The sequence below is a fragment of the Papaver somniferum genome, unplaced genomic scaffold, assembly GCF_003573695.1.
Source record: "Papaver somniferum cultivar HN1 unplaced genomic scaffold, ASM357369v1 unplaced-scaffold_19, whole genome shotgun sequence".
NCBI classification, from domain to species: Eukaryota; Viridiplantae; Streptophyta; class Magnoliopsida; order Ranunculales; family Papaveraceae; genus Papaver; species Papaver somniferum.
In genome coordinates this window covers 19026857-19054406 of record NW_020628818.1, presented here as the reverse complement: position 1 = coordinate 19054406, position 27550 = coordinate 19026857, and the positions used below count along the sequence as shown (strand labels likewise).

The 27550-nt window shown below is 37.0% G+C and overlaps 3 protein-coding genes across 3 annotated transcripts; 2 read left to right on the top strand and 1 right to left on the bottom strand.

Moving 5' to 3' along the window:
• Positions 1–12509: 12509 nt before the first annotated feature.
• Positions 12510–15688, top strand: LOC113338304 (translin-like). The gene is made up of 7 exons (XM_026583749.1): positions 12510–12931; positions 13052–13148; positions 13269–13384; positions 13942–13986; positions 14658–14683; positions 15105–15240; positions 15353–15688. The coding sequence occupies exons 1-7, from the start codon at positions 12568–12570 to the stop codon at positions 15445–15447; spliced, it is 879 nt and encodes a 292-aa protein (XP_026439534.1). The 5' UTR covers positions 12510–12567; the 3' UTR covers positions 15448–15688.
• A 348-nt stretch (positions 15689–16036) lies between these two features.
• On the top strand, positions 16037–22521 carry LOC113338303. The gene is made up of 9 exons (XM_026583748.1): positions 16037–16540; positions 16948–17064; positions 17335–17533; positions 18175–18227; positions 18774–18840; positions 18940–20912; positions 21155–21454; positions 21532–21588; positions 21879–22521. The coding sequence occupies exons 1-9, from the start codon at positions 16385–16387 to the stop codon at positions 22107–22109; spliced, it is 3153 nt and encodes a 1050-aa protein (XP_026439533.1). The 5' UTR covers positions 16037–16384; the 3' UTR covers positions 22110–22521.
• Positions 22522–23315: 794 nt separating this feature from the next.
• On the bottom strand, positions 23316–24979 carry LOC113338650 (lysM domain receptor-like kinase 3). Its single transcript, XM_026584028.1, has one exon. It carries the CDS (start codon positions 24903–24905, stop codon positions 23610–23612), a length of 1296 nt encoding a protein of 431 aa, XP_026439813.1. The 5' UTR covers positions 24906–24979; the 3' UTR covers positions 23316–23609.
• Between the last annotated feature and the right edge of the window lie 2571 nt (positions 24980–27550).

Sequence of the window (27550 nt, the reverse complement as noted above, 5' to 3'; positions counted from 1 at the left end):
ACCTCTTTTTCATCCCAAAGGATATGTATAATGTACAAACCGACAAGAGTAGCGAGATAATATGGTGGTGTGCAAAAAATACCAAGATTCATCAACTCCAAGTTTAAATTGAATGAGAGACAATTTAAGTCTCTTGATAACGATCTTAAGGTTGTTCACAAACCTTTACCAGCAATCTGCATATTGGGAAGACAGACAGTATAAACCAATGTTGTGGATGGCTATCGATCCATAAACATATGACAAGGCATTTCCCGATTACATGCCTTGGTACCTTAATATTTCACATACACATGCAATACGTAGAGACGAGAGTCCCTTCATCAAGGACCGAGATAAAACTCTCGATATTCTGGTATGTATTGCTAATCCCTTATCATGTCAATGGTTTTGACAATATTTGTCTAATATTTTTTGTTTGAAATGAAAACATAAAAGACAAATCGGTTTTAAGATCAATGTATATCAAAAGAGAAAAAGTTGAGGAGAATGAAAGAAATATTGAAAGATTGAACATTCTGGAATGTGAAAATGTTGGTGTATCTTTTTTTTTTTTTTTTGGGGGGGGGGGGGGGGGAATGAAGACGTGGTCAAGGAGGATAATCAAAGCGAAAAAGAGTGTTCGGGTTCAAACAAGCACCATGACGGTGATAATACCGGAGAAAAACAATATGCTAAACGAGGAGGATATGTTCGTGGCCGTGCTCGTGGTGATCGTGGTGGGGATGTTGATGGTGATGAGATGATGATAAATGCATACATTCTTGTTGTTAGAGCATTGCTTGGTCGAACTCGCAAGAATGTTTGTCAATGTTAGTGATCAAAACTATAAGTCTTGATTTCTAGTCTATTATATCTAAGTCTCGGACTAGGATAGAAAGTGTAGTTGAGCTCAAGGACTTCATGGCGATTCATCATACAAGTGGAAGAACTACTCAAGGAACCGGTGGAACTTCTCGACAAAAAGGTATGTGAAGACTTGATCTTATCTATCACTCAAAAGTTTATCTACTCTATCTCCTACTCTTTTAGACAAGAAGTCGTATGCTATATATATGTAGATTTTGATTATACACATTTGGTATTTTGAGCCGAGTATACCTCGCCTATCTATATCTCGAAATATGAGTTGGTAAGCTTTTCGCTTTAACCAAGTTTATCTTTACCATATGACGAAAGTCATGATATGTTTCAATCATCTTGAAAATTGCTTTCACGAGAAATGGTAACGTCCTCTAAGAATGTCTCAATAATTGAAATGAGAGTTTAGATTACATAACCAATGGTGGACATAAGAATTGTTGTGGAAACACATTTATGTATAAGTCTTATTCCTTGAACCAAAGTTTGCGAACTTTGTTGAGCAAGAGAACCGGAAGAATGGCATGAGCCAAGTCCGGGAACTCAGTCCGCGAACTGCCGAAGTTCTCAAACCCGAGAATTTCTGCTAGAGTTGACAAACTACTTGCGTGAAACTAAGTCCGCGAACTCAATCCGCGAACCGGCGAAGTTCTCATACCCGAGAATTCCTGCTGGAGTTTGTAAACTCTGCCCGGTAACTTAAGTCCGCGAACCTAGTCTGCGAACTTGAGAAGGTTATATATCTGAAGATGATTTCTGAACTTAAACTTAAAAATACTAAGGAATGCAGTTTGCAAACCATGGCTATAAAAGTTCATCAACCAATTCAAGTGAATCAAATCATTTTTGGTTCAATTGTGTCTTATGTAGTACATGAGATTTCCTTGCAATTGAACAACTCTCTAACTAAATCATTTGAAATCATTTGAACTAGTAATGGTGAAGAAGAACGTGGTTGATATGGAATGCTCATATGGCTAACCATTTGGTTAACTATTGTTGAACCAATAAGTGCATATGTTTGGGTACGGTTAACAAACCTAGAAGCGTGCATTGTCAAGTGTAACAAGCTAAGTTTTCGATCTAACGGTTGAGAAATATTAGCTTGAATCTAAATCAGGTTTTCATATAACGGTGGATATTGATTGCTTTGTTACCAAGGTAACTTAATTGCAAACCCTGATTTGAAAATCTATATAAGGGGAACTCTAGCATTGTGCAAAACTAATACCCACACCTTACGTTGGATACTAGTTTGCGTGCTAGAGTCGGTTCTCCTTTAACCTTTGGTTTTCTTCTTCTAAAACCAGGTTAACGACTTAAAGACTTCATTGGGATTGTGAAGCCAGACCGATATTACTTTTATCGTAGTTGTGTGATCTGATCTTGCATCTTCTATCCTACGAGTACAATCAGATTGATTGGCTTGAGATTGATATCTCTGATAGGAAAGATATAAAAAGTAATCACAAACATCTTCATCTCATTGTTTGTGATTCCGCAACATCTTGTTTCGCTACCATACGATTAAGATTGTTGTGAGGTGGTTGATAACTCTAGGCTTTTCTTCGGGAATATAAGACCGGATTATCAATTGGTTCATGTTCACCTTGATTATTATCAAAAGACGGAACAAAACCTTTTAGGGTTTATCTGTGGGAGACAGATTGATCCTTTGATAGACTTGTCTGTGTGAGACAGATTTGTTTATTATCAAGTCTTCGACTTTGGGTCGTAGCAACTCTTGGTTTTGGGTGAGATCAGCTAAGGAAATCAAGTGCGCAGTATCCTGCTGGGATCAGAGGCGTAGGGAATACAACTGTACATTGGATCAGTGGGAGACTGATTGGGGATCAACTACATTCCAGTCCGAAGTTAGCTTGGAGTAGGTTAGTGTCTGTAGCGGCTTAATACAGTGTGTGTTCAATCTGGACTAAGTCCCGGGGTTTTTCTGCATTTGTGGTTTCCTCGTTAACAAAATTTCTGGTGTCTGTGTTATTTTTATTTCCGCATTATATTGTTTATCTTTATAATTGAAATAATACAGGTTTTGCGTTGTAGATCATCAATTAGAATATCCAACCTTTGGTTGTTGATTTTCATTGATTGATCCTTGGATATTGGTCTTTGGTACCATCCAAGTTATTCCTTATATTTTATTAAAGACTCGATGATTGTTATTAGCTCGAGTAAATCAAATCAAGAGAGAGATATTAATTCCTTGATATACTTTAATCTAGATTGAGTCTGACTGTCTAGTTGATTCTCTAGCAAAGTATATTGGATTTAATCCATACAGATTGCTAAGCGAAATATTGGGTGGTGTTGTTAGACCCCCACTTTTTCAATTGGTATCATAGCAGGCAAACACGTTTAAGACCTTACAAGTCTGTGTTTGTAGCGATCTGAATCTATGAATGATAAGTACATCTCTGATAACCCAACACCAGTTCAGAGGCACTCACGTGATTCTCAAAGGGTTGAAGCTTCTGAGAAAAACAAAAACTTGTCCATTGACTGAATCTGCTTTCGACTGGAAAAAATCTCTTGAGGAACAGTTGGATGATCTTTCAGATGATAGTGATTCAGAAGAAGGACAAAGTATTGATGAGGAAGTCTCACAATATATCAAGCTGTTTGATCGTTCCTTGAAAGAAAAAAAGTCAACAACTTGCTTGAGTAAATACATGGGTCCTCTTTTTCAAGAAAACAGAAAGTTGAGAAAACTCTTTAAAGGATATGATGGTGGATATAAACTCTTACAATCTATCGTTAAAGATTGTGAAGAAGATGTACGCACAAAAAAATCTGAATGTTATAATATTTTTCGAAATCTCTTCGTTTTGAAGGAAAGACTTGCATAAACCGAAGCAAGATATGACTCTCAACAAAAACGTTTTAGCGACAAAGAGCGCAGTCTTCTCGCCAAAGAAAAATCCCTGGAGACTGAGCTTGCAACTACTCTTAATAAAGTAAAATCACTGGAAGAGAGTCTGATTAGATTCAATTCTAGCTCTACAAAATTATCTTCTATGCTTGGAGCATGTAAAAAATACCGTGATACACGTGGTCTGGGATATAAAGGAATATACGCTCCAAAAACTAGTAAGATCAACTTTGTTAAAGCTAGTGATAATTCTCCAAGTGAAAAACCTTTGGCAGCTTGCAATGGTCCCAAAAGCAAGATTTCTTCTCCCTCTAAATATGCTCACAAGAGAACAGTTAAAAATAATTCCTCTAACTGCTATTACTGCGGGAATAAAGGACATTCTGCACGAAGATGTCGTTATTGGTTGAGAAATGAAAAGCTTCATGACATTCTTACTTGGATGTCTAAAGAAGTCATTAAACCGGTTTCACACATTGTTGGGAAAGGCATTTTAAACACTCAAGGAATGTACTGTGATAATTCAATTCTTAATCGTGTGTTCAAAACAAAAAATGCCTACAATGGAAGAAGGAAGAGTGGCGAAAGGGTGACTGACCCTGCAAAGAGAAAAACGCATAGGAGAAAGAAAGAAAAGTTGAGTTCCTCATCTCTCCCTGAAGAAAGCTTCAAATCCAAGACTTCCGCTCCAGACTTCTTACATATCAACAATCGAGTCTCAGATCTAAAAATCAGTGTAAACAGACTCAAACGGGTCATCAAGAAAACATGAAAAACAGTTGACTCAGGTACTCCTAACCCTTTTCTTGATAAAACTTCTTCAACTATGACGAGTAATATCTCTCTAAATACCCTTGATAAAGGAAGAGAAGAAGTGAATATTGATGAGCAAGATGCTCATCTTAATACACCATGACTGCTTAAAGCTACATCCCTCTTTTATGTAAAAGATGGATGCTCTTTGTTCTCAAGATGCTCATCTTGAGGAAAGTTGTCAGGATTGTATTAAGTTCTTTGTTAAGTTTTTTTTTTAAAATGAAATAATTATTCTCTTGTCCTCGTGTTCCTTCATCTCTTCTCCGAGTGTTTGTCTCTCGGCAATTCTATGTGCATAATTGAGCTTCTCCTTTCCCCGGGCCTCACATGTGTGATTGACCAAGTACACATACCGGACCCACACGAACATCATAGTTCCTAGGGTTTCTTGGAACACCTTATAAATACAGTGTTCCATACGGTCAAAAATTCTTTGTTAAGTTTTTTTTTGTACACAATGTTCCATAACTCTAGGCTTTTTCTTCGGGAATATAAGACTGGATTATCAATTGGTTCCTGTTCACCTTGATTATTATCAAAATACGGAACAAAAATTTTTAGGGTTTATCTGTGGGAGACAGATTGATCCTTTGATAGACTTGTCTGTGTGAGACAGATTTGTTTATTATCAAGTCTTCGACTTTGGGTCGTAGCAACTCTTGGTTGTGGGTGATATCATCTAAGGGAATCAAGTGCGCAATATCCTGTTGGGATCATAGGCGTAGGCAGTACAACTGTACCTTGGATCAGTGGGATACTGATTGGGGTTCAATTACATTCCAGTCCGAAGTTAGATTGGAGTAGGCTAGTGTCTGTAGAGACTTAATAAAGTGTGTGTTCAATCTGGACTAGGTTCTGGGCTTTTTCTGCATTTGTGGTTTCCTCGTTAACAAAATGTATGGTGTCTGTGTTATTTCTATTTCCGCATTATATTGTTTATCTTTATAATTGAAATAATACAGGTTGTGCGTCGCTGATCATCAATTATAATAGATTGATCCTTGGATATTGGTCTTTGGTACCATCCAAGTTATTCCTTGTATTTGATTAAAGACTCGCTGGTTGTTATTAGCTCAAATCAAATCAAGAGAGAGATATTAACTCCTTGATATACTTTAATCTAGATTGAGTCTGGCTGTCTAGTTGATTCTCTAGCAAAGTATATTGGAGTTAGTCCATACAGATTGCTAAACGAAATATTGGGTGTTGTTGTTAGACCCCCGCTTTTTCACTTGTTATCCAAACTTATGTCAAAATAATAAGCTGGTTTCATGTATATTTAACTGTGCATGCCAAACATACGTCCCTAATTGTTAGATCACCGCTCGGTCGAACTCGCAAGCGTTTCTATCTCAAGCTTGTTTGTCAAGTTTAGGTGATCAAAACTATAAGTCATGATTTCTAGTCTACTTATAGCTATGTCTCAGATTAGGATAAAATGTGTAGTTGAGCTTTAGACTTTACGATGTTCATCGATTGAGGACAAAGATCTATTGAGGAGAGCTTGGAGGAACTTCATCAACAAAAGGTATGTGGAGACTAAAACTTATCTATCACTCAGAAGTCTATTCTATTTTGTATCCTATTAGACTAAGCCGTATAGCTATATAGACTTTACATTATACACATTTGTTATTTCGAGCTGAGTTTATCTCGCTTATATCTTTCTCGAGATATCTGTTGTAAAGGTTTTTGCTTTAACTATGTTCATCATTATTCTTGACGAGTTTAGTTGGAAAGGATTTATTTGTTGGAAACTAAACAATGAGTCAAAAGACGATCATGTGAAAATTGCCTTGAAACATCTTACATGATTTGTGTGAGACAGTCATTTGACGTAGACTCGGAATGTTTCATATTGACCATTCAATCACTTGGAAATTACTTATAAGCTAATAGTTTGTCTTCTTAGGATGTTTCAATGATTGAAATGGGAGTTTAGAACAATTAACCATTGTCTGGATATAGCACAGTATGCATACCAGTATGCAAACTGTTGTAGTGTGATTCAGGTCCGGGAACTAAGTATGCATACCAGTATGCGAACGGTTTTTACTGTCAAAGTCCGGGAACCAAGTTTGCATACCCGTTTGCAAACGGTTTCACCCGAGTTACGGTCCGGTACGACAGTATGCATACCCGTTTGCGAACTGTCAGACGAGACCAATTTCCGGAACTTAAGTTTGCGTACCCGTTTGCAAGCTAAGTTGGTTTATGTTATAAAATAGATTAAGTATGATTTCATACTCATGAAAAAATACATTTATATATTAAAGAATGCAATCTTTTTAAAACGTGGCTAAATGTTCATGAATTGATTCTCTTGAAACAAATCCGATTTTGTTTCAATTGTGTCTTGTATACTTCTATGAGAATATACACAATTGAACAACTCTATGATTAACACAATTAGATTCATTTGATTGTTATTTGATCTAGAAGTGTTAGATGAATGAGGTTAATAGAAAAGTGTTCATACGGTTAACTTCGGTTAATTATTCTTGATCCAACTCAATATACACGTTTAGGTACGGTTACCCATATCTAAATGAAAGTATATTTCATTTATGTGTAACAAGCTAAGACCATTTAAAGGTGGAGAGATATTTATTTGGTTTTAAGCAAACTTAGCTTGAGTCTTAAATCAGGTTTTCATCTAACGGTGAATATTGATTGCTTTGTTTCAAAGTTATCAAAACCCTGATTTGAAAACTATATAAGGGAGAACTATAGCAACTGGAAAACCTAATACCCACACCTCATGTGTGATACTAGTTGCGTACTAGACTAGATTCTCCTTTAACCTAGGTTTTTCCTAAAACCATTATAGGTAAACGACTTAAAGACTTCATTGGGATTTTGAAGCTAGACCCAACTATTTTCTCTGTAGTTGCGTGTTCTGATCTTACTTGTTCTATCGTACTGAGTACTATATTCTCTAAGATCGGCTCAATATTTATCTCCGATAGGTAAGATATAAAAAGTAATCACAAATCTCTTTGTCTCATTCTTTGTGATTCCACAATAACTTGTTCTGCTACCATATAGTTAAGTTATTTTGAGGTGGTTGATATTTCTAGGCTGTTCTTCGGGAATATAAGACCAGATTATCAATTGGTTCATGATCACCTTGATTTATCAAAAGATGGAACAAAAAATTCATAGGTATCTCTGTGGGAGACAAATTTATCTATCAGAATAGACTTTTCTGTGGGAGACAAATTTGTTTATCAAGTCTTCGACTCTGGGTCGTAGCAAGTCTTAGTTGTGGGTGAGATCAACTAAGAGAATCAAGTGAGTAGAGTCCTACTGGGATTCAGAGGCGTAAGGAACGCATTTGTACCTTAATTGGTGTGAGACTTGGTTAGGGATCAACTACATTCCAGTCCGAAGTTAACTTGTAGTAGGCTAGTGTCTGTAGCGGCTTAATACAGTGTGGTGTTCAAATCTGGATTAGGTCCCAGGGTTTTTCTGCATTTGCGGATTCCTCGTTAACAAGAATTATGGTGTCTGTGTTATTTATTTTCCGCATTAAATTTGTTTATACAATTGAAATATCACAGGTTGTGCGTAGTTCAATCAATTGGTGAATCCAATCTTTGGTTGTTGATTCAAATTGATTGACACTTGAACATTGGTTTTTGATACCGTTCTTGTTATTTCTCGTATCAATCGAGCTCACAGATTTCTATCTGCTAGATTGCAGATTGTGTTGAGAAATTGAGATTTAGCTCTTAGATGTTTTTTCCTTAATTGAGTCTGACTGTCTAGTTGATTCTCTTGGAATTATATTGGAGTTAGTCCATACAAATTGCCGAACGAAATATTGGGTGTGGTTGTTAGACCCCCGCTTTTCACTAATTACATATGAAACCGGCCTATTATTTTGAAATAGAGGGAGTATTTAACTATCTGTGCCAAAAATTATGTCCCTAACTATGTTTGTTAGTCGAATTAAAACATGTTACGTTATGTTGTTAGTTTATGAATGAATGAATGAATCTGATTGGTTTTAAAAAATTTGTGTTTGCCCAAGACGCGACAAAAGAACTACAATTTGGGCAAAAAAATGCAGGAATTCTAGTTGTTTTAGTCTAAAATCGGTATATGACCTTCATAATGACCGATTATATAACTTTTCACCAGGTTACAGTTTTTCGAGGATTTCAAAATTGGCTCATATAGACATCCTTATAGACCAATTCAGAATTATAGTTTCCAGAATTTTGACGGGCTAAAAAAATCGATCTATATGAGAAATCATAGAGGCTGATTATTTTAAGCAAAAGTGCCATTTTTTCCGTATGTTTTTTTAGACGAGAATCGACTTAAGCTGACATTCCTTACGACGGATGGTGGCAAGACTATTTTTATGTTATTTTGCAAATCTAAAATCGTCTCCATGGATATTTTTATAAACCGATTATTGGAATTGATTTCAAAATTACTAGTTGTTGAGTCTTCATCTATATAAGGAAAACTTCTTTCCCAACCACATGTTTCCCCAAACTTGCAACTCTTAGCCGCTTCTACTTGATCTACTACTCAAATAGATCTCGAAAAATGGCATGGGGACAGAAAGAAGATATTAAGCTTGTGAAGTCATTCATTCCTGCCTCCACAAACGTCTAGATGAACTTTATTCAATGTTTTGGAAGAGAGTCAAAGAATTCTACTATAAGTGCGTCGAGAAATCCAAAAAACTCATATGGAAAAACTTAGCGTCTCGAGTCATAGAAAAAAAATATTCGAGAGTTTTGTACAACTAGAAAAATTATGAACGACCACAAGCTCCTCTTAGTGAAAAGTGAGAAATTCAAAATGTTTATACCTATCTCTTTATCTAATATTTTCATACTAACATGTAATTCATTTAATTTTAACTCGAAAGATTCTATAGACTATGACATATACGAAACGATGAAAGGATGTTCATGCACGCGAAGAAATATGGGGTGTTGTTCAAACGTGCTCAGAGGTTTACTGACGATGTGTTGATGTGCGAGATTCAAGAATACACGTACTAAATTATCCTATGCAATGCACTAGTTTCCTAAGCTATGTAATGATTTCTCAAAACGATGAATGAATTTATTCTTCATGAAAGTGTAAAACAATCGATTTGCACGTATATCCACAACAACGATTTTGGCAAACGGTTTATTTAGTAAGTAATGTCCACCGATTTTAGGTGGTCTTCGTGAATGCAGAACAAGTGGTTTTCAAACAAAGACAAAAAATGTCCATTGATTCTAGTTGGTCTTCGTGCATAAACAACGACCGAGATATAAAAAGTAATCACAAAGCTCTTCGTCTCATTCTTTATGATTCTACAATAACTTGTTCTGCTACCATATAGTTAAGTTATTGTGAGGTGATTAATATTTCTAGACTGTTCTTCGGGAATATAAGACCGGGTTATCAATTGGTTCCTGATCACCTTGATTTATCAAAAGACGGAACAAAAACTTCATAGGTATTCCTGTGGAAGACAGATTTATCTATCAGAATGGACTTTTCTGTGGGAGACAGATTTGTTATCAAGTCTTCGACTCTGGGTCGTAACAACTCTTAATTGTGGGTGAGATCAGCTAAGAGAATAAAGTGCGTAGAGTCCTGCTGGGATTCAGAGGCGTAAGGAACGCGATTGTACCTTAATTGTTGTGAGACTTGGTTAGGGATCAACTACATTCCAGTCCGAAGTTAACTTATAGTTGGCTAGTGTCTGTAGCGGCTTAATACAGTGTGGTGTTCAAATATGGACTAGGTCCCGGGGTTTTTCTGCATTTGCGGTTTCCTCGTTAACAAAACTTATGGTGTCTGTGTTATTTATTTTCTACATTATATTTGTTTATATAATTGAAATATCATAGGTTGCATAGTTCAATCAATTGGTGAATCCAACCTTTGGTTGTTGATTCAAATTGATTGACACTTGAACATTGGTTTTTGATACCGTTCAAGTTATTTCTCGTATCCATCGAGCTCACGGATTTCTATCTACTCGATTGCAGATTGTGTTGAGAAATTGAGATTTAGTTCTTGGATGTTTTTTCCTTAATTGAGTCTGACTGTCTAGTTGATTCTCTTGGAATTATATTGGAGTTAGTCTATCCAAATTGTCGAACGAAATATTGGATGTGGTTGTTAGACCCCCGCTTTTTCACTAATTACATATGAAACCGGCCTATTATTTTGAAATAAATGGAGTATTTAACTATTTGTGCCAAAAATTATGTCCCTAACTATGTTTGTTGGTCGAACTAAAACATGTTAGTTATGTTGTTAGTCTATGAATGAATGAATCTGGTTGGTTTTAAAAAAATTGTGTTTGCCCAAGACGCGACAAATTTGGGCAAAAAAAATGCAGGAATTCTGGTTGTTTAAGTCTAAAATCGGTATATGACCTTCATAATGACCGATTATACAACTTTTAACCAGGTCACAATTTTTCGAGGATTTCAAAATTGGTTCATATAGACATCCTTATAGACCAATTTAGAATTATAGTTTCCAGAATTTTGATAGGCTAAAAAAATCGATCTATATGAGAAATCATAGAGGCCGATTCTTGTAAGCAAAAATGTCATTTTTTCTGTATGTTTTTTTAGACAAGAATCGACTTAAGTTGACATTCCTAACGAGGGATGGTGGCAAGACTATTTTTATGTTATTTTGCAATGATACAATCGTCTCCATGGATATTTTTATAAACCAATTGTTGGAATTGATTTCAAAATTACTAGTTGTTGAATCTTCATCTATATAAGGACAATTTTGTTCCCAACCACATCTTGCCCAAACTTGTAACTCTTAGCCGCTCTTATTTGATCCACTACTCAAATAGATCTCGAAAAATGGCATGGGGACAGAAAGAAGATATGAAGCTTGTGAAGTCATTCATTCCTGCCTTCCGCAAACGTCTAGATGAACTTTATTCAATGTTTTGGAAGAGAGTCAAAGAATTCTACTATAAGTGCATCGAGAAATCCAAAAACCTCATATGGAAAATTTAGCGTCTCGAGTCACAGAAAAAAAATATTCGAGAGTTTTGTACAGTTAGAAAAATAGTGAACGACCACAAGCTCCTCTTAATGATAAGTGAGCAATTCCAAATGTTTATACCTATGTCTTTATCTAATATTTGCATACTAACATGTAATATTTAATTTCAACTCGAAATAGCCTATGACATATACGAAACGACGAAAGGATGTTCATGCACGCGAAGAAATATGGGGTGTTGTTCAAACGTGCTCAGAGGTTTACTGACGATGTGTTGACGTGCGAGATTCAAGAACACACGTACTTAATTATCCTGTGCAATGCACTAGTTTTCTAAGCTATGTAATGTGACGATTTCTCAAAACGATGAATGAATTTCTTTTTTATGAAAGTGTAAAACAATCGATTTGCATGTAATGTGACGATTTCTCAAAACGATGAATGAATTTCTTCTTTATGAAAATGTAAAACAATCGATTTGCATGTATATCCACAACCAACGGTATATTTAGTGAATAATATCCATCAATACTAGGTGGTCCCCGTGAATGCAGAACAAGTGGTCTTCAAAAAAAGAAAAAAACTGTCCATCGGTTCTAAGTAGCTTCGTGAATGCAGAACAACAACCCAGAATCTCCTACGAGTGCATAAACAACGACCGCTTCTTGGTTAATAATCTTACCAAAAAAAGACATTTTTGTTGATCGATTAACATTAGTTAATTGCTTAAAAAGATTAAACATGTACTATCATTCAATCGAATTAACATTAATTTATGAGGAATAAAATTAGCCTTATCAAAAATAGTTCCATCAGCGGGGTCTTTCCCTAACCATCTAAAAATGTATTTAGCCCGTCGTTTAGGTCACGGAGAAGCGACTTTAGCACCTACAGCCGGTGCCTGAAAGCACATTTGTCGATGAAAAAATATAAAATGAAAACACTCGCCCACAGTGTACTACAGATAAGTACTAAAGGAACAGTAGACACTTGGAGAAATGAAGAGTAGTAGTGCACTACGAAACGGAGTTATCACTCTTTTTCACTCGCTAAACCCTAACCCTAATTCATATAAAACAATCCCATTTCGTAAGTTCATCTCCATCAACAAATCTTCCCTCCCGTCGCTCCCTACGTCTAACACCAACAAGTTACGGTTCTTTTGTTCTTCGATGGCTCAAAGTGGAGATTCTGTATATTCTTCTTCATCAGTTGAGAAACAATTTGAAGGGTTTCGTTCAACACTTGAAGATTCTGGTAAATTGAGAGAAAGAATTAAAGCTGTTGCCGGAGAAATCGAATCAGCTGCTCGTTTTATGCATTCCGGTCTGCTTTTGGTTCATCAATCTCGGCCTGTTCCAGGTACTCAAAAGGGTTGGATCTTGAGTTTTTTTTTTAATTGGGCTTCTTCTTTTGCTCTTAATTTTGCTTGGTTCAAGTTTTTGAGGGTTTTGTTTGTTTTGTAATTTTGGGGTTTTGCAGAGGTTTTGGAGAGGGCTAAATCACAGATTGAGGTATTGAAGGCACTTTACAGTAACCTTGCTGAAATTCTTAAAGAATGTCCTGGGCAGTATTATAGGTATGGACTTTCTTTGTAATACGACCCTTTTGATTGTAGAATTGATTCTTTGGCTTTCTGTTTTTGTTGTTGTTTGTAGTTGTTGTTTTGTGGAGTAATTTTGTTTGTGGGTATTATTAGGTTTCATGGAGAATGGAGGAGTGAAACCCAGACTGCGGTTTCGTTGATTGTGCTTCTGCATTGGTTAGAAACTGGAGATCTCCTTATGCATAAAGAAACTGAGGCGAAGCTTGGATGTAAGTCGATTTTTGTATTTCAATGTGGTAACTTGGTCAGTTGAATTGAAGAAGGTGTTTGTTGTTGGTAGTACTTGGATACATTGGTATCTTTTACTAGCACCTAATGTTCATTTAGGGTGAGTCAGTAGGATACTTGTTTCTTAATAGTGAATACATGCTTGAGTTTGATTTGTTATCGTAGTCTTAGTTCTGAAAGTTTTGGATGTATATTCACTTCTCTTTACTACATTATGGTCAGGTCTATCATCTGAACTAGAATATTTGTTTGTTGTCGATAGGGTAACAAGTATTTGTTTTATGACATAGCCACATTGGGTATCTTCAATTAGCCGATACTGATCAAGTGAATCTTTTTCCTTAACTTTATTAGAATATCCGTTTCTGAGGGAGCTTGACATTTGATTTAATGGCTGTAGTCTTGTTTTTTAATTTCCATTACTAGAGGTCCAGAACGGCAATGTGATGTTCTGGTCATGAATCTATAAGAACAGTTTAGGTGCTACTTTTTTTTTTCCTTTCTTTTCTAACAGTAACTATGGCGATTTCTTTTGCAGTGGGTTCTTCGGAGTTTGGTCTTGATATTGAAGATTATCTCACAGGTGAGTTTGATCTCTGTTCTTCGAAGCAGTTTCAAAAATCAAAATGATGTCTGTTCTTTTAAGGGATGTACCTCATCATTACCATTATTGATAATTGGAAATGGGATATTAGTTTACCTCGTGAAGATAATTTTCTATTGCCGAATCATGCTCTGCTAAATGACTAGCATAAGTTTGTTGTTTCTTTCCTCAGGTGTGCTCTCTTTAGAATTTTGATTGTTGGTGTGTGTTTTGTAGGTACAGAGTTATCATTTTATAAACTTAGTTCCCAATGCTCTTATTCTAAGTTAAGCTACCTACCCAAAGACAGTATGTTAAAACAACAAACAGTCAATATGCTCAAAAGAGACTAGGATTTTGTGCCAATGTTGGAACCACGATTAAGCTTTAATCTTCATATTTTTGGATATGCACACTGTTTAGTGAAAACTCCCCCAGCAAATATATTTATTAACGGGTCTTTACTTATTATGAGTCCCTTCCTAGCCTCTTGGTTGTTAATGCAGAAAAATAGTGCGAATTATTGCCAGCACATTTCCTAGCAAGCTTGTTTCTGTTGTGTGAGAGAAAAAGATCGAGATGGTTTTGTCAATTCTGGAATTTCAATTAAAACTGCTGGATTTTCTTCTTAATTATTTTCTACTGATGCTGTCTTTTTCCATGCTGTGCAGGGGTATGCTTCATGTCCAATGAGTTGGTAAGTGTCTCTTCATGTCATGCCTAATATTTCATTATGGTCAGTGAGTTTCACTAAAATCTGGACTTCAAAATTCCGTTCTGGCAGCTACTTTACCATTCTGTTTCTAGATTTAACCGAAGGTTTAGATAAGAGATAAGTTAGATGCATGAGAGAGTCATGTCTTCTTTTAAGATTATTAAACTAAATATGCCATTGCTATCTGCGCCACCGAATCAGTTGGATCACAAAGTGAATCGATTTGACTTTGTAAGAATCCTTAATAAATAAGAAAGAGTACATTCATTTTTCATAGTCACAATATTGCATTATCAGTACAATCATTTTTCATAACATAGTACCACTTCAATAACAGTATACTGCTTTTTAGATGTTCATAGACAATGCCATATACTCACACTAAGTAATGTATCGTTTGCAGCCGCGATACGTGGTAAACCAAGTCACTGCTGGGGATTATGATTGCCCAAGGAAGGTGTTGAATTTCTTAACAGAGCTACATGCTGCCTTCCGTATGCTCAATCTCCGCAATGATCTTTTGCGCAGGAAGTTTGATGGTAAGCTTTCTCTATTCCACCCCAAAGTCTACACATGATTTTTCTTCATCTCATCTACACCTGGATTCTCTTAGTAATGAACAGTCATTCTTTCCTCTTCTTTCTCCTCCAGGGATGAAGTATGATCTTAGGAAAGTTGAAGAAGTATACTACGATGTTAAGATCCGAGGCTTGACTGCAAATGGGGATCCAGGTGTCCAAGGATAGTACAACTCAAAGCCATAGATAGTCGTCATGTCTCGTACTCATCAAAATACAAAGTTTCTAACTTCTGGAGTAGCAGTTTTTGTCTAAATCTCAGTGAATGGATTTCTGACTAACTAATCATACCAGTGGACCTAAATGCAGTTAGCTACTCACCAATTTACAATGTGCAGACAATCTAGACAATCATTATTAACCCATGATGCAATGCTTTGTCACATGATTGGATATCATGGTTCTTTTCTTCTTTGAATCTGTGAGACTAGAATTAAAATGGCCTAGTGTTTACCTCAAGCTTTAGGATAGCCGTTGCATACAATTTTCAACATAGTAATAGTTGTCTGCCCATGGACTCAATTTCAAGCGTCATCCTTAGTTGCCACCATTTGATCCTTCCAAAAATGATGGTTCCCCATTAGAGGAATTTCCTTGTCCCTCTTTAGAACCTCGGAAACAGTTGTTGATCCCCTCCCGGGGCTTCCCTCTTCAAGAGTGATGGGCATCCCTTGTGCGAACACTTCTTGTTGCTGCATACCTGGATGTGCCTGCATCGGGTGTCGAGCGTTAGCCTGCAAGATACATCAAACTATATTGAAGCAGTGGTTGGTACGTATTGTGCAAAATCTGTTCAGTTGGAGTAATATTTACTAGTGGGAGGAAAATGTGGGTTATTGTGGCCTCATTCAATTGTCATTATCTGGAGGTTGTTGTGTACCCCATTTAATTTCGTGGAGAGTAAAGAACCAAAACAGTTCAAACTTTCTCCTTCGGGCACTAACTAACGGCGACGTTATCCATCCAAACCCGTGAAGGAAAAAGTTGTTTTTCCGTTAGCTACGTGTCGAATGGGAAGAAGGGCAGCGCTACTTTTCGGATTTCAAACAGTTATATAAAAGAGAACAAAAATGATTTATAAAGTATTTGATATCCGTTGGCAAAAATGGCAATAAAGCAGAATTTCTTTCTTCTTTCCTTCTCTTTTCCTCCCCATTCACACACTCTCTCTGCAGTTCTGCTCCTCTCTGGTTGTCTCAGAGCTTTTTGGCCGTTTTGCTTTCCACCACCATTGCTCAGACAGTTCTCAGACTCCACACAGGTTCAATATCTTCTTTATTACTATTTTCGTTTCAATAATTTTCTTTCAGTTTTCTTTTGTATTACATTTTTGTGGTCTCATTCTTTGATTTTTTGTTCCTGGATCTAGTTAAGTTTCTTCTTTACTCTTTTTCTTGTTTTCCGTTTTGTTTTGTGTGTGATAAGTGATAACATGAAAGATGATCGTTTAACTACTAATACTAGTGTGTATTTTGAAAATCTGATGTTGGTGTATGCTAGAAATTGGGTCTTATCTACCTTGTGATGTTAGGGTGAACTTGTAAATCGAGTTTATTTGGATAAAATTTAAGAAATAAGCTTGTATTTGACGTTTTTTCAAGTATGTTTCGTTGTAGGAGCTGATTATTGTGTACTTATGTGTCTTTTATTTGATTTAATTGGGACTAGAGGAAAATGCTGGGAAATTGGGAAGAAAATGGCAACAGTTGGACCATGATAGAGAACAGTTCCATGCCTGCTTCGGGCGAGGTAGTGGCAGGAGGAATTACTTATAACAATGCCCTGGTAAGAGATGTTTTAGGCGAGATTCTGGAATGACTTGAAAACTTGATTTCAGTGTTGTAGTTGAAAAATGGTTTCGTTGTTACATAAATTTAAATTTGTTTTAAAGTTATTTGTATTTGGCTTTTTTGATGAGAAATTTACTCGAATTATTTCCGAGTAAGTGATGATGTATGTTCTTAATCATTGATTTATGGTATGGTCTTGTCAGTATATGAGTTTGACAAGAAGGCGTCTTTTTGTCGGTAACAGAAAATTGTTTCTCTTGCATAGGTTGAAGGAGATGGAATATGTGATCCTGCTTCAGAAGATGAAATAACTGAAATGAAGGATTTGTTAGCAGAGCCAGAAAGTGTCAAAATATCAATGGATGCGCTACTGTATTGCAACAATGAATATTTAGAGAAATGCTTAGGAACTGGAGATGTTTTAGGTTCCGCTCATCAGAACAATCATTTAAAATCTTATACTGGTAATGAATTTTTTCACTATCTTTGTCAACATGTCTTGTATCAGTATCTGTATAGTTTTTCTAAGTACCCTCAACCATAATGCATTTTCTCTTGGTAGAGTTCTTTGGAGTTTGAAACTGCACTAATTTCTGGTCCGCATTCGTTAATGTTCACCTTCCCTGAGGATGCATAGTCTTTGTTTTCTGAAGTGGTTACCTGATTTTCGACATGAATTTCCAGTGCAAAACCGAATTTTGAGTATTGGATAGAGTGGCTTAAACGTAATGGAGGTGATACTAAGATGTACATTTACCACTATTAGGTACCTCTAAAGAAAGCTAGTTAGTAGTTTCTAATATGACAGTGAAATGACGAATTACATATGACGAATTTTATGAAACCAGCTGCTGTGAATTACATATGACGAACTGATGAAGTATGGCACTAGTTGTGTCGTTTAAATTTCATGCCTCCATGTTTCTGAGAAGGAATTCGCTATTTAACGTTCCTTTAACTGACTCTTTGTACTCCTATCTTTTGGAACTTACTTTTAAATTCTTACACATATTATTCAGTTTGCTTCTGATTTCCTCTATTTTGCATTTGGGGTTTCTCTGTTTGTATGTTGATAACTGACACATGTATTTATTTCATCTTCCAGGTACAATGCAGTCCGATATTCCTCTATATCATAACGATTTAGTGAATGCCAATGTATGCATTTTCTTTTTCTGTACGTCTTCCAGATTTATTAGTACTGTGAACCTTGAGAACCAGCTTGTTATTGGCTTGTTGTTTTTTCCTTCGCGTCGCTTAGTGAAAATGGTAGTCCATCTACACAGCTTCCAGAATTTGTCATTTAATTCTTTCAACTAATCATGCTTCTTCTGAGGTTCTGATTAAGCATGCTTGGTGATGTGATCTATAGATTCGAAAACTGCTGGGTTAAAATTGCTGTATTGATTCCGTTCTCATTTATTGATTTTTTGAATAGTAGCACGCTTGACTGGTCTTCCCTGAAAATTTGCATGAGACCAGTTCATTTGTTATCAAAGAGTGACCAGTTCATTTGTTATCATCACAGCACCGTTGTTGTCTCGTAAAGTTTGTAATTGTTGTGTGTGTCTCACTTTCTCCCGTGTGTTAACCCTAACTTATGTCTGTTTCTTCTCTTGGTTCACTTATTTGCCAGACCATTTTTTGAACATAATATTCGATATATTGGCGACACTCATTCTTGTAGTTGATCAACTGTTGCAGGGAGTTAGAGAGGAAGATCTTCATGTAACAGGTGGCCTATCAAGTGCTTCCAATGAACTCATTTTAGGTAAGCCACCTATGGATCTTGTTCTGTAGCCACTTTTCATGCTATGTTATGCCAGTCAGTTTTAGGATGATTCCTTATACCTAAATTGTTTGTACGCAGATACGAAATATATTGCTAGATTTTCCAATTTGGAGTACACATGCGAAGGACTCCATTCAGTAAACCTCAGCTTGGAAACTTGCTCTCCAGGCTTGGGTGGGCGGGTCAGTGATAGTTCTGAAGCATTAGATTTATCAGCTGGTACAATGAATCTACTGCCTGAATCTACATCAGATCAAAATGTTCTCTTACTTGACAAGCTGACCACTCATGAACTGCAGCTGGCCTACAGGGGCATATTTTGTCTGGAGACCACTGTTAAGGACAGGGATTGGCTTTTTAGTCGTATCTCACTTGGTTTGCAGAACTTTATAATGGAGAATGGTCCGGGCTTCTTGGAAAGGGAAACATCTTCTACGGAGTGTGAAGACACGCATTTGAAATGTAGTAATGATTCTCATGGAACGAATTCCTCCTTTGAGAGTTGTTCTCCAGGCCTGAGCGAGTGGGTCGCCGATGGTGCTCAAGCATTAGATTTATCTGCCGGTACAGTTAATCCAGTGCCTGTATCTACATCAGATCAAAATTTTCTCATACTTGACAAGCTAACCACTCATGAACTGCACCTGGCCTATAGGGGCATATTTGGTCTCGAGACCACTGTTAAGGACAGGAAGTGGCTCCTTAGTCGTATTTCACTTGGTTTGCAAAACTTTATCGAAACGGAGAATGGTCCGGCCTTCTTGGAAAGGGAAACATCCTTTACCCAACGAGAAGACATGCATTTGAAATGTAGTGATGATTCTCATGGAAAGAATTCCTCCTTTGAGAATTCTCCAGGCTTGAGTGAGCGGGTCACTGATGGTGCTGAAGCAATAAATTTATCAGCTGCTACAATTAATTCAGTGCCTGAATCTACATCGGATCAATATGCTCTCTTATTTGACAACATGACCATTCATGAATTACACCAGGCCTTCAGAAGCACATTTGGCCTCGAGACCGCTGTTGAAGACAGGAAATGGCTTATTAGCCGTATTTCACTTGGTATGCAGAAGTTTATCGAAGCGGAGGATTGTTCGATCTTCTTGGAAAGCAGAGTATCTTCTGCAAAACATGAAGACATGCCTTTGAGATGTAATAATGATTCTCATGGAAATAATTCCTCCAAGAGTTGCTCTTCAGGCTTGAGTGAGCGGCTCACTGATGGTGGTGAAACCTTAGATTTATCAGCCGGTACAATTCCAGTGTCTGAATCTACGTCAGATCAGAACGGTCACTTACTTGACAAGCTGACCACCCAGGAACTACAGTATGCTTTTAAGAGCACATTTGATCTTGAAACCACCGTTGAGGACAGGAAGTGGCTTATTAACCATATCTTAATTGGTTTGCAGAACTTCGTTGAAATGGAAAATGTTTCGGGCTTCTTGGAAAGGGAAATATCTTTTACGAATCATGTGGACGTGCAATTGAGATGTAGTAATGATTCCCTTGGAACTGATTCATCCTTTGTTGATACGAAAAATGTTTCAGGCTTCCCGGAAAGGGAAGTATCATCTACGAAACATGTAGACATGCATGTGAGATGTAGTGATGATTCCCTTGGAACTGATTCTTCTTTTGCAAGTGTAGTGGGTAACTGGGCTAAATCACTGTGCTCGAGTCAAACAGAAAAGGTTACTAGTCTGGATGTTTATACAACCAGTCATTCCAAGGTCAACGATACTGGATTTGGATTAATGAGTTGGAGAAATGGGGGAGCAGTTAAGAAGCGGAAGAGATCACGTAAGCCTACCCGGGGATTCATTGAAGCATCAGATTTGAAATCAAGATATTGTATTGAGAAGTTGGAGAATCGCATTACAAGCTCAAAGGATAAGTTGAATGAACTGAGCAATCAGAACCTTTTAAACGGAGTTGTTGACATGGCATCCAACTGTAAACAGGACACTTCTGGTGATTCAGATAGTCAGGTAACATGTGGTCGTTGGAAGGCTAAGAGGTTTGCGAAGAAAAATACGTCTGTTCGGGTAAGGAAGCTCCTAACCCCTTCCCTCCCTGAGAAGTTAATCTGTGTTTTGCAAACTACTCATTCAATAAGAAAAATGCTAGTTCCGTAACTGTTATGTTTTAAACACTTTATCATGAACTTGCGGTAGTTATAAGATATTCAAGGATCTCCTCTGGCACCCAGTATCTCAGATGGTCCTTACTGTATACTAGTTAATAAACAACAACAAGATAACTGAATTGCTCACTTTATTGATCTCAGGTGCATGAGCATGACCCTGGGGACAACAAAAATGACAGGTCATGCTGTGATCCTGAACACAGTTCTGACTTGGAATCATCTCACAGAGAATGGCAGGATGACATGTCAGAGTCGGATGACGGCATCATGACAGTAAGCACTAGAAAGGATCCGAGTCGGAGGAAGAATCACAGAGTATGGACTCTATCTGAAGTGATGAAACTGATTGAGGGTGTTTCTCAGCACGGAGTTGGAAGGTGGACCGAGATTAAGCGGCTCTTGTTCCCATCATCTGCTCATCGCACTGCTGTTGATCTTAAGGTAGATTGATCCACTATACTTTTTTATATAGACCCATCTCTACTGAACTTAAAGTAGTGCTTTTTACATTTTCGTAGGACAAATGGCGTAATCTCCTAAAGGCTAGTGGAGCCAAATTGAAGAACAAAAGAAAGGTAAGGTTATGTTGCACTTTTATATCAGTATTGCACTATAAATACAGACATAGGTAGAGTGGTATTGTTATCCTATGTATTTTGTTGTTAGGTTTTTCCATTGATGGATGGATTCTTCGAGTACTTTACCTCTGGGTTTAGACTTCGGCGGAAATGCTTGCTTTGGTAACTAAGTTGGTCAAAAGCTACATTGACAATGCCAACTCCATCACATGACTCCACAATATATTGACCTTCTAGAAATTATTTGGTCAGTAGAAGCAAAAACTAATTAAGAAATTATTGTGCAGGATTACATAGGGCAGAAGGGGTCACAGCCGATACCTGAGTCAGCTCTAAAGCGTGTCAAGGAACTGGCCATCATCCATCTGTACCCAAGGCCGTGCCAATCCAAGCACACATCTAGTAGGACATCCAAGCTCGTAAATACAGCACTACAGTCCCCCTCAAATCATGCTGCCTCCAATAGTGATACCACAGTCTGCCGCAGAGGAAGAACACACAGGAAGAGTATCACGTGACATTCATCGTCACCTCCTAGGTAAATATTTAACAGTTGGAGATATATTTTATGTGGTAGATAACAGTTGGAAATATATACCTATAGTGAAATAGCTAAATCAATATTCTGAAATAAGCTAGGTTGTCTTTTGGGTCATAATAGATAACAGTTGGAGATATATATCAGCTAAATCGACATTCTGAAAATAAGCTAGGTTGTCTTTTGGGATTTACTGTACATAGATCGATATCTAGTCTCAGTAAATATTTTGACATTTCAATAAAACTTCGGATGAAGTTTTTATTGCGTGGAATGCGAGTCAAGTCCCATGTTTGATGTCTCTAATTTTGCTTCAGTTAGTAGTTCAGAACTTCAGATATATGTACAGCAATTACGAGAACCATTTAGTATATATAAGTGGGTGATTGACTCATAACCAGATTCTTATTCTGCCGGTTTCCATCATTTGTGGACAATTTTGTTATATGAATTTGATATTACATTTCAACTGTTGTCACTTCACTTGTCAGACGAGGCATATTCTGCCGGGTCAAGGGATTTGTAATCTGGGATCAGATACATCCCTTTGGGGTGTCGGCGTAACTCGTCTACTGTGATAATGACCCCCTGTTATATGTTTGTGGTAGACTACTTCTAGTTTGCACTGCAGGCTTTGGATATTCTATGTATAATCTTTGACTATGCGAAGATTCATTCATCTTCTTCAATCCACGTGACATTATTCACTTCAGTCTTCTTGATTTCTAGATATTGCTCTCACTATCACTGTTACTCCAAATTTCCACCCACAAACGGAAACAGTTGCTTTTGAAAAAGACAAATGCTATCCCGCACCGTTTTGCGGGTAGCTATCCCGCTCAAGCGGACTTTTTTACCGTTAGATGATCAAATTAACGGTTAGATTCGAATTTAGGAAAGGACCCACCATTTTCAGGAAAAGACACACCATTTTCCCTAAAGGATTCAAGGCTGTTAGATCTGGATTTTAGCGTGATCTAACGATAAAGAAGCCGCTTAAGCGGGATAGCTATCCGCAAAATTACCGGACAGCATTGCTCTTTGAAAAATATAATGAGTGTATCCAAAACAACATTAACAAATCACCATCATTGTTATCTTGACCAGATTAAAAGCCATCTTAAACAAAGAGAAATTAGGAAGATGAACACTTGAGATGTTTTGAATTTGTTCAAGTCTACTGCATTAAAATATTTTAAAGAGAATAGACAGTGTTAATTATTGTTTCTTGTTAGTTTACAGTTGTGTCTCATTCATCAACTAAAATGAAAAAGAGAAAAAGTAATAGCGGCGGATTTGGTGATCCTGCAAATTTTATACTTGCAAAATTTCATTCTTCTATTTGACTACCACTGTTCATTCCAAAAAAAAAAAATTTGTTTGAGACGTGGTTTTGAGTTAACCGCTGAAAATTATATCCGATGGAACAAGCTAAGAAATTGGTTCAGTACAATATTCGCCATGATGTTGATTTATTTCCCTAGCGAGCTACCAGTGACATAGTAAAATCCATAAGAGTACCCATTTTCTCCTTCCATTTCATAGACTCCAAATAAAGCTTCGAAATCTTACCTGACACACGCCTCATATCCGGACGCTTATCGGCTTCAGCATGTACACATTCTAATGCTACACGAGTTAATCTCTCCGCAATTTCAACAGGAAATGAATCCTTCAATCTTCTATCAATCCATCTCCTAATTTTCTCAAAATCCTCTGATTCAATTGCCTCCTTAGCTGTTTCAATGACTGAAACACTTCTATACTGCCCAGTCTCTTGATCAAGCTTGAACTTGACCGGTTCTTCACCTGACAATAGTTCTAAAATCACTACACCAAATGCATACACATCTGACTTTTGTGTTGCTATTCCACTCTGTTGATACTCCGGTGACATGTAACCTTTAGTCCCTGTAAACTTCACACTCTTCGTCCTTCTCAATTTCGAAGACGACGGCAGAGACTGAATCTCTTCTTGTATTTCACCCACAGACGATTGAATTACTTCTCTATTTTCATTAATTTCTCCGCAAAGCTCCGACGTTCCGAAATGACATATTTTCGCATTATACAAAGGCTCCGTGACAATTATACTACTACTTTTGATATGATTATGGACTAATGCCAAATCCAACCCACAGAAATGATGAATGTACTCAATTCCTTGAGCAACATCAGCAGCAATCTGCATTCTAGACATCCATGTCGACAACACAGTGAATTCCGGATTTCTACTGTTTCGAAGACAATCTCTAAGATTACCACCATTAACATACTCATATACTAAATAAATGTAATCCCCGGAAACCGAAGCACCTAACAACTTAATCAAACTAATATGATGACTCTTACAAATCGCCGTTAACCGTTCACGGAGTTTCGACGAATCAATCGACCGTTGAAATTTACGTTGAAATATAATCACATCCTTACCTCTAATCAAACATTTCCAATCGGATGCCGCCGACGAAGAAGACGATGAGAATCGTTTCGCTAAGAAATTGTTCGTCGCCTTCCGGATTTCTGAGAAATCGTATATATGTGTGGTTTCTGGTAATGAATCTTTTAAACTCTTTAGTGAAGATCGTGAAGTTCTTGATTCTGATGATGTGTTTGTGTGATTGTTGTCACTAGAGAATGCGTTACTGGTAGAAGTTGATGGATTACTAGTAGAAGAAGTCGATGGATTTGAATTCGGAAGTGAACGAGATTTTTCATAGGATTTTCTCGATGAAAGTGGAATCGGTTCTTTTACATTCATTTTGGTTTTGCACATGTAGAATGATTATCAGAGATTAGAGATAGGGTTTTTCAAGTGAAAGGGAGGAGGAGGGTATTGATTAGTTTGGTGGAGAAAATTAATTGTGAAATAATAATGGAATTTGGTGGGATTTTGTGGAATTTAATAGGGATTTTTAACAAACTGACACACTTGCAAATCCCGATTCAAGAAAATACCACCGTTTTTTTCAGAGTTTATTAAATGCCACAACCGTTAGATATTCCGTCAGGGCCCACTAACTAGGTCTATAATCATTGAAAAAGTCAATACAACGTGTCAACATTACCTAACTACCCTTGAATTCGTGTTGGTCCAAACTCGACAATGACTCACACTATTAGGTCGATTTGAATCAGTCACAAGAAGCATCATTACCTAACTACACTTGAATTCTCTTTCTCTTTCCTTTCCTTTCTTCTCTTCCTTCTCCTTCTTCTTTTTCTCTGGCGTTCCAGAGATGAAATCTCTGTTGAGAAAACCTTGCAGAAAATTAGTGAAACCAATCAACCGAGTGTGGTGCTGATGAGTTCATAGTTAGGTCTGGTTATAATCCACGATTGAGTTGAAGCGAAGTGTTTCTGTGAAGGTTAGAGTTTGATGTTGAGTTTATTTGGAATTGATAAGCTAAACGGGATGTTAACAGATGAAGATCAAAGGGTTATTGCTAAATTGAAGTTGTAGTATTGTCTTGAAGAAGAATTGAGATGTTAATGAAATTGTGAAGAAATTAGGGTTCCTGAAATGAATTTCGAGATTCAATTAAGGGTGAATAAGAAGGAATTAAAGGATGGGTTGAATAGATTGGAAGATTTTGATGGATGAATTGAGTTTGATTGAGAGAATAGAATATTTGGGAATTGAATTAGGGTTGGTTAAGAACTGATGTTGATGGATGAACTGAATTGAGGGTTTAGATGATTAATTGGAGGTGGGTTTGATCTGAATTGAGAGTTGCGGTTGGAGACTAGCTTAAGTTCAATAGTTAGAGTTTGTATTTGGAACTCAGATGAATTATGAAGTTATCTGGGATGAACTGCTGGTGCTTGAGTAAATGAGTTTGAGGTAATTGTTCTTCTCTATGAATTTTGTTTAAGTTATGCAGTTTTGTTGTTGAATTTATGGACGTATCTATAGACAGTGAATTGAGATGGATAAGATGAGTATGGTGGTTATGACATGAAGCCATGATTACAGTTTAGAATTTAGGGTTTGAATGTATGTTGTTGGTGTTGTCTATGCAGATGGAAGCACTGGTGGAATTGAGATTTAACAGAAGGAAAGACAAATTTGAAGATCCTGTTGTTTTTGACTGATCGAATGGACATTAAGCTCACTGCCATGGAATGAATGGGTCTGTGATAAAGAGGGGTTTTGAGTTGAGGTAGTGATTCATAGGCATGGTCCTAGTAGTGTTGTGAGATGATTGTGCTGTGAATGTGTTTGAGTTTGAGTTATGGGTTGCAGAGAAGAATTTGGGGCTCAAGATAGAAATTGAATGTGTTTGTGTTAGATTGAATCATTGCAGGGACACGATAAGTTTATTGGATGTTAGAGAACTGAAAAGAATGAAGCAGCGATGGAAGTATAGATGAACGTTAGGAATTTGCAGGGAAAATGGCTGAAATTTGCCTGAGAAAAGCGCAGAAAACAGCTGAAACTCGATCTAATCTTTGTTATGTTGAATCAACTCGGTACCGACGATGGCTTATTCTGGTTAGCACGATGACTGATCCAACCAGCCAACTCAGACCGGCAATGACTTACACTGTTCAAAATAAGGAATGGGTTTGGTGAGTTGGTGACAGATTTGAGGATGTATATGTCTTTTATTAAGCTGGATAAATGCCACCTATGCACTAACTGATGGCAACAATTTTTTTGGATGGAAAATGTCAAACGTGTGGCATTAAATAAACTCTGAAAAAAACGGTGGCATTTTCTTAAACTGCAAATTGGAAGTGTGGCACTTTATTAAAATCCCCAATTTAATACAAGAAGAAGGAGGAGGAAATGGAATTGATGTAGAATTTCATCATCTTCTTTTTCTTCTTCTGGAAATTTGATCGAAGAAGAAGAGAGAAAATTAAGAGGCTAGAGATGGTAAAGTTGGCGCGGGTACGGTATTATCGGATTAGGATTGAGAGAAACTGGAAAAGACGCGACTTTACTAGTTAGTACACACGTAGTAGCTGTGATCATCAACGACGTCGAAATGTCTGAATATGACGTTTCAAACTCTTTCTTTCTAGTAAAAGTTTATTCGGCAAAACCAAATGAGTAGTATCCGGGTTCCAGATAAGTGTTCGTACTTTCGGCGGGGTGCGCTTATAGAAATCTGCGTGCTAGTTTCGTTATTCACTTTCTGTCTACTGCACATTGTGAACTGAAAACAAGTTTGAGGTCGACCTCTTATTTGTACGGAAGTGGCGTGATTGACAGAGTAGATGACTATCCAAATTACTTCAGTCAACGATTATAACCACAAAAGATTTACCACATGACTTAATAATATCCGGTCTGGAGACCCAAAATTGTATTGAATGTTTCAAAAGTCTGATCATTTTTTTTCTTCAAAATCTACCCTAATCTTGCAGGTAATCCAAAATTCGTCACATGTTATAAAATCTTGTTTTTCTTTG

Coding starts and splice junctions, on each gene's coding strand:
- LOC113338304 (XM_026583749.1), top strand. CDS start 12,568: ATGAAGAGTAGTAGTGCACTACGAAACGGAGTTATCACTCTTTTTCAC. Junction 13,987..14,657: donor TATTGAAGATTATCTCACAG/GTGAGTTTGATC, acceptor CATGCTGTGCAG/GGGTATGCTTCATGTCCAAT. Junction 14,684..15,104: donor GCTTCATGTCCAATGAGTTG/GTAAGTGTCTCT, acceptor TATCGTTTGCAG/CCGCGATACGTGGTAAACCA.
- LOC113338303 (XM_026583748.1), top strand. CDS start 16,385: ATGGCAATAAAGCAGAATTTCTTTCTTCTTTCCTTCTCTTTTCCTCCC. Junction 18,841..18,939: donor TTCCAATGAACTCATTTTAG/GTAAGCCACCTA, acceptor GTTTGTACGCAG/ATACGAAATATATTGCTAGA. Junction 21,589..21,878: donor AATTGAAGAACAAAAGAAAG/GTAAGGTTATGT, acceptor ATTATTGTGCAG/GATTACATAGGGCAGAAGGG.
- LOC113338650 (XM_026584028.1), bottom strand. CDS start 24,905: ATGTGCAAAACCAAAATGAATGTAAAAGAACCGATTCCACTTTCATCG.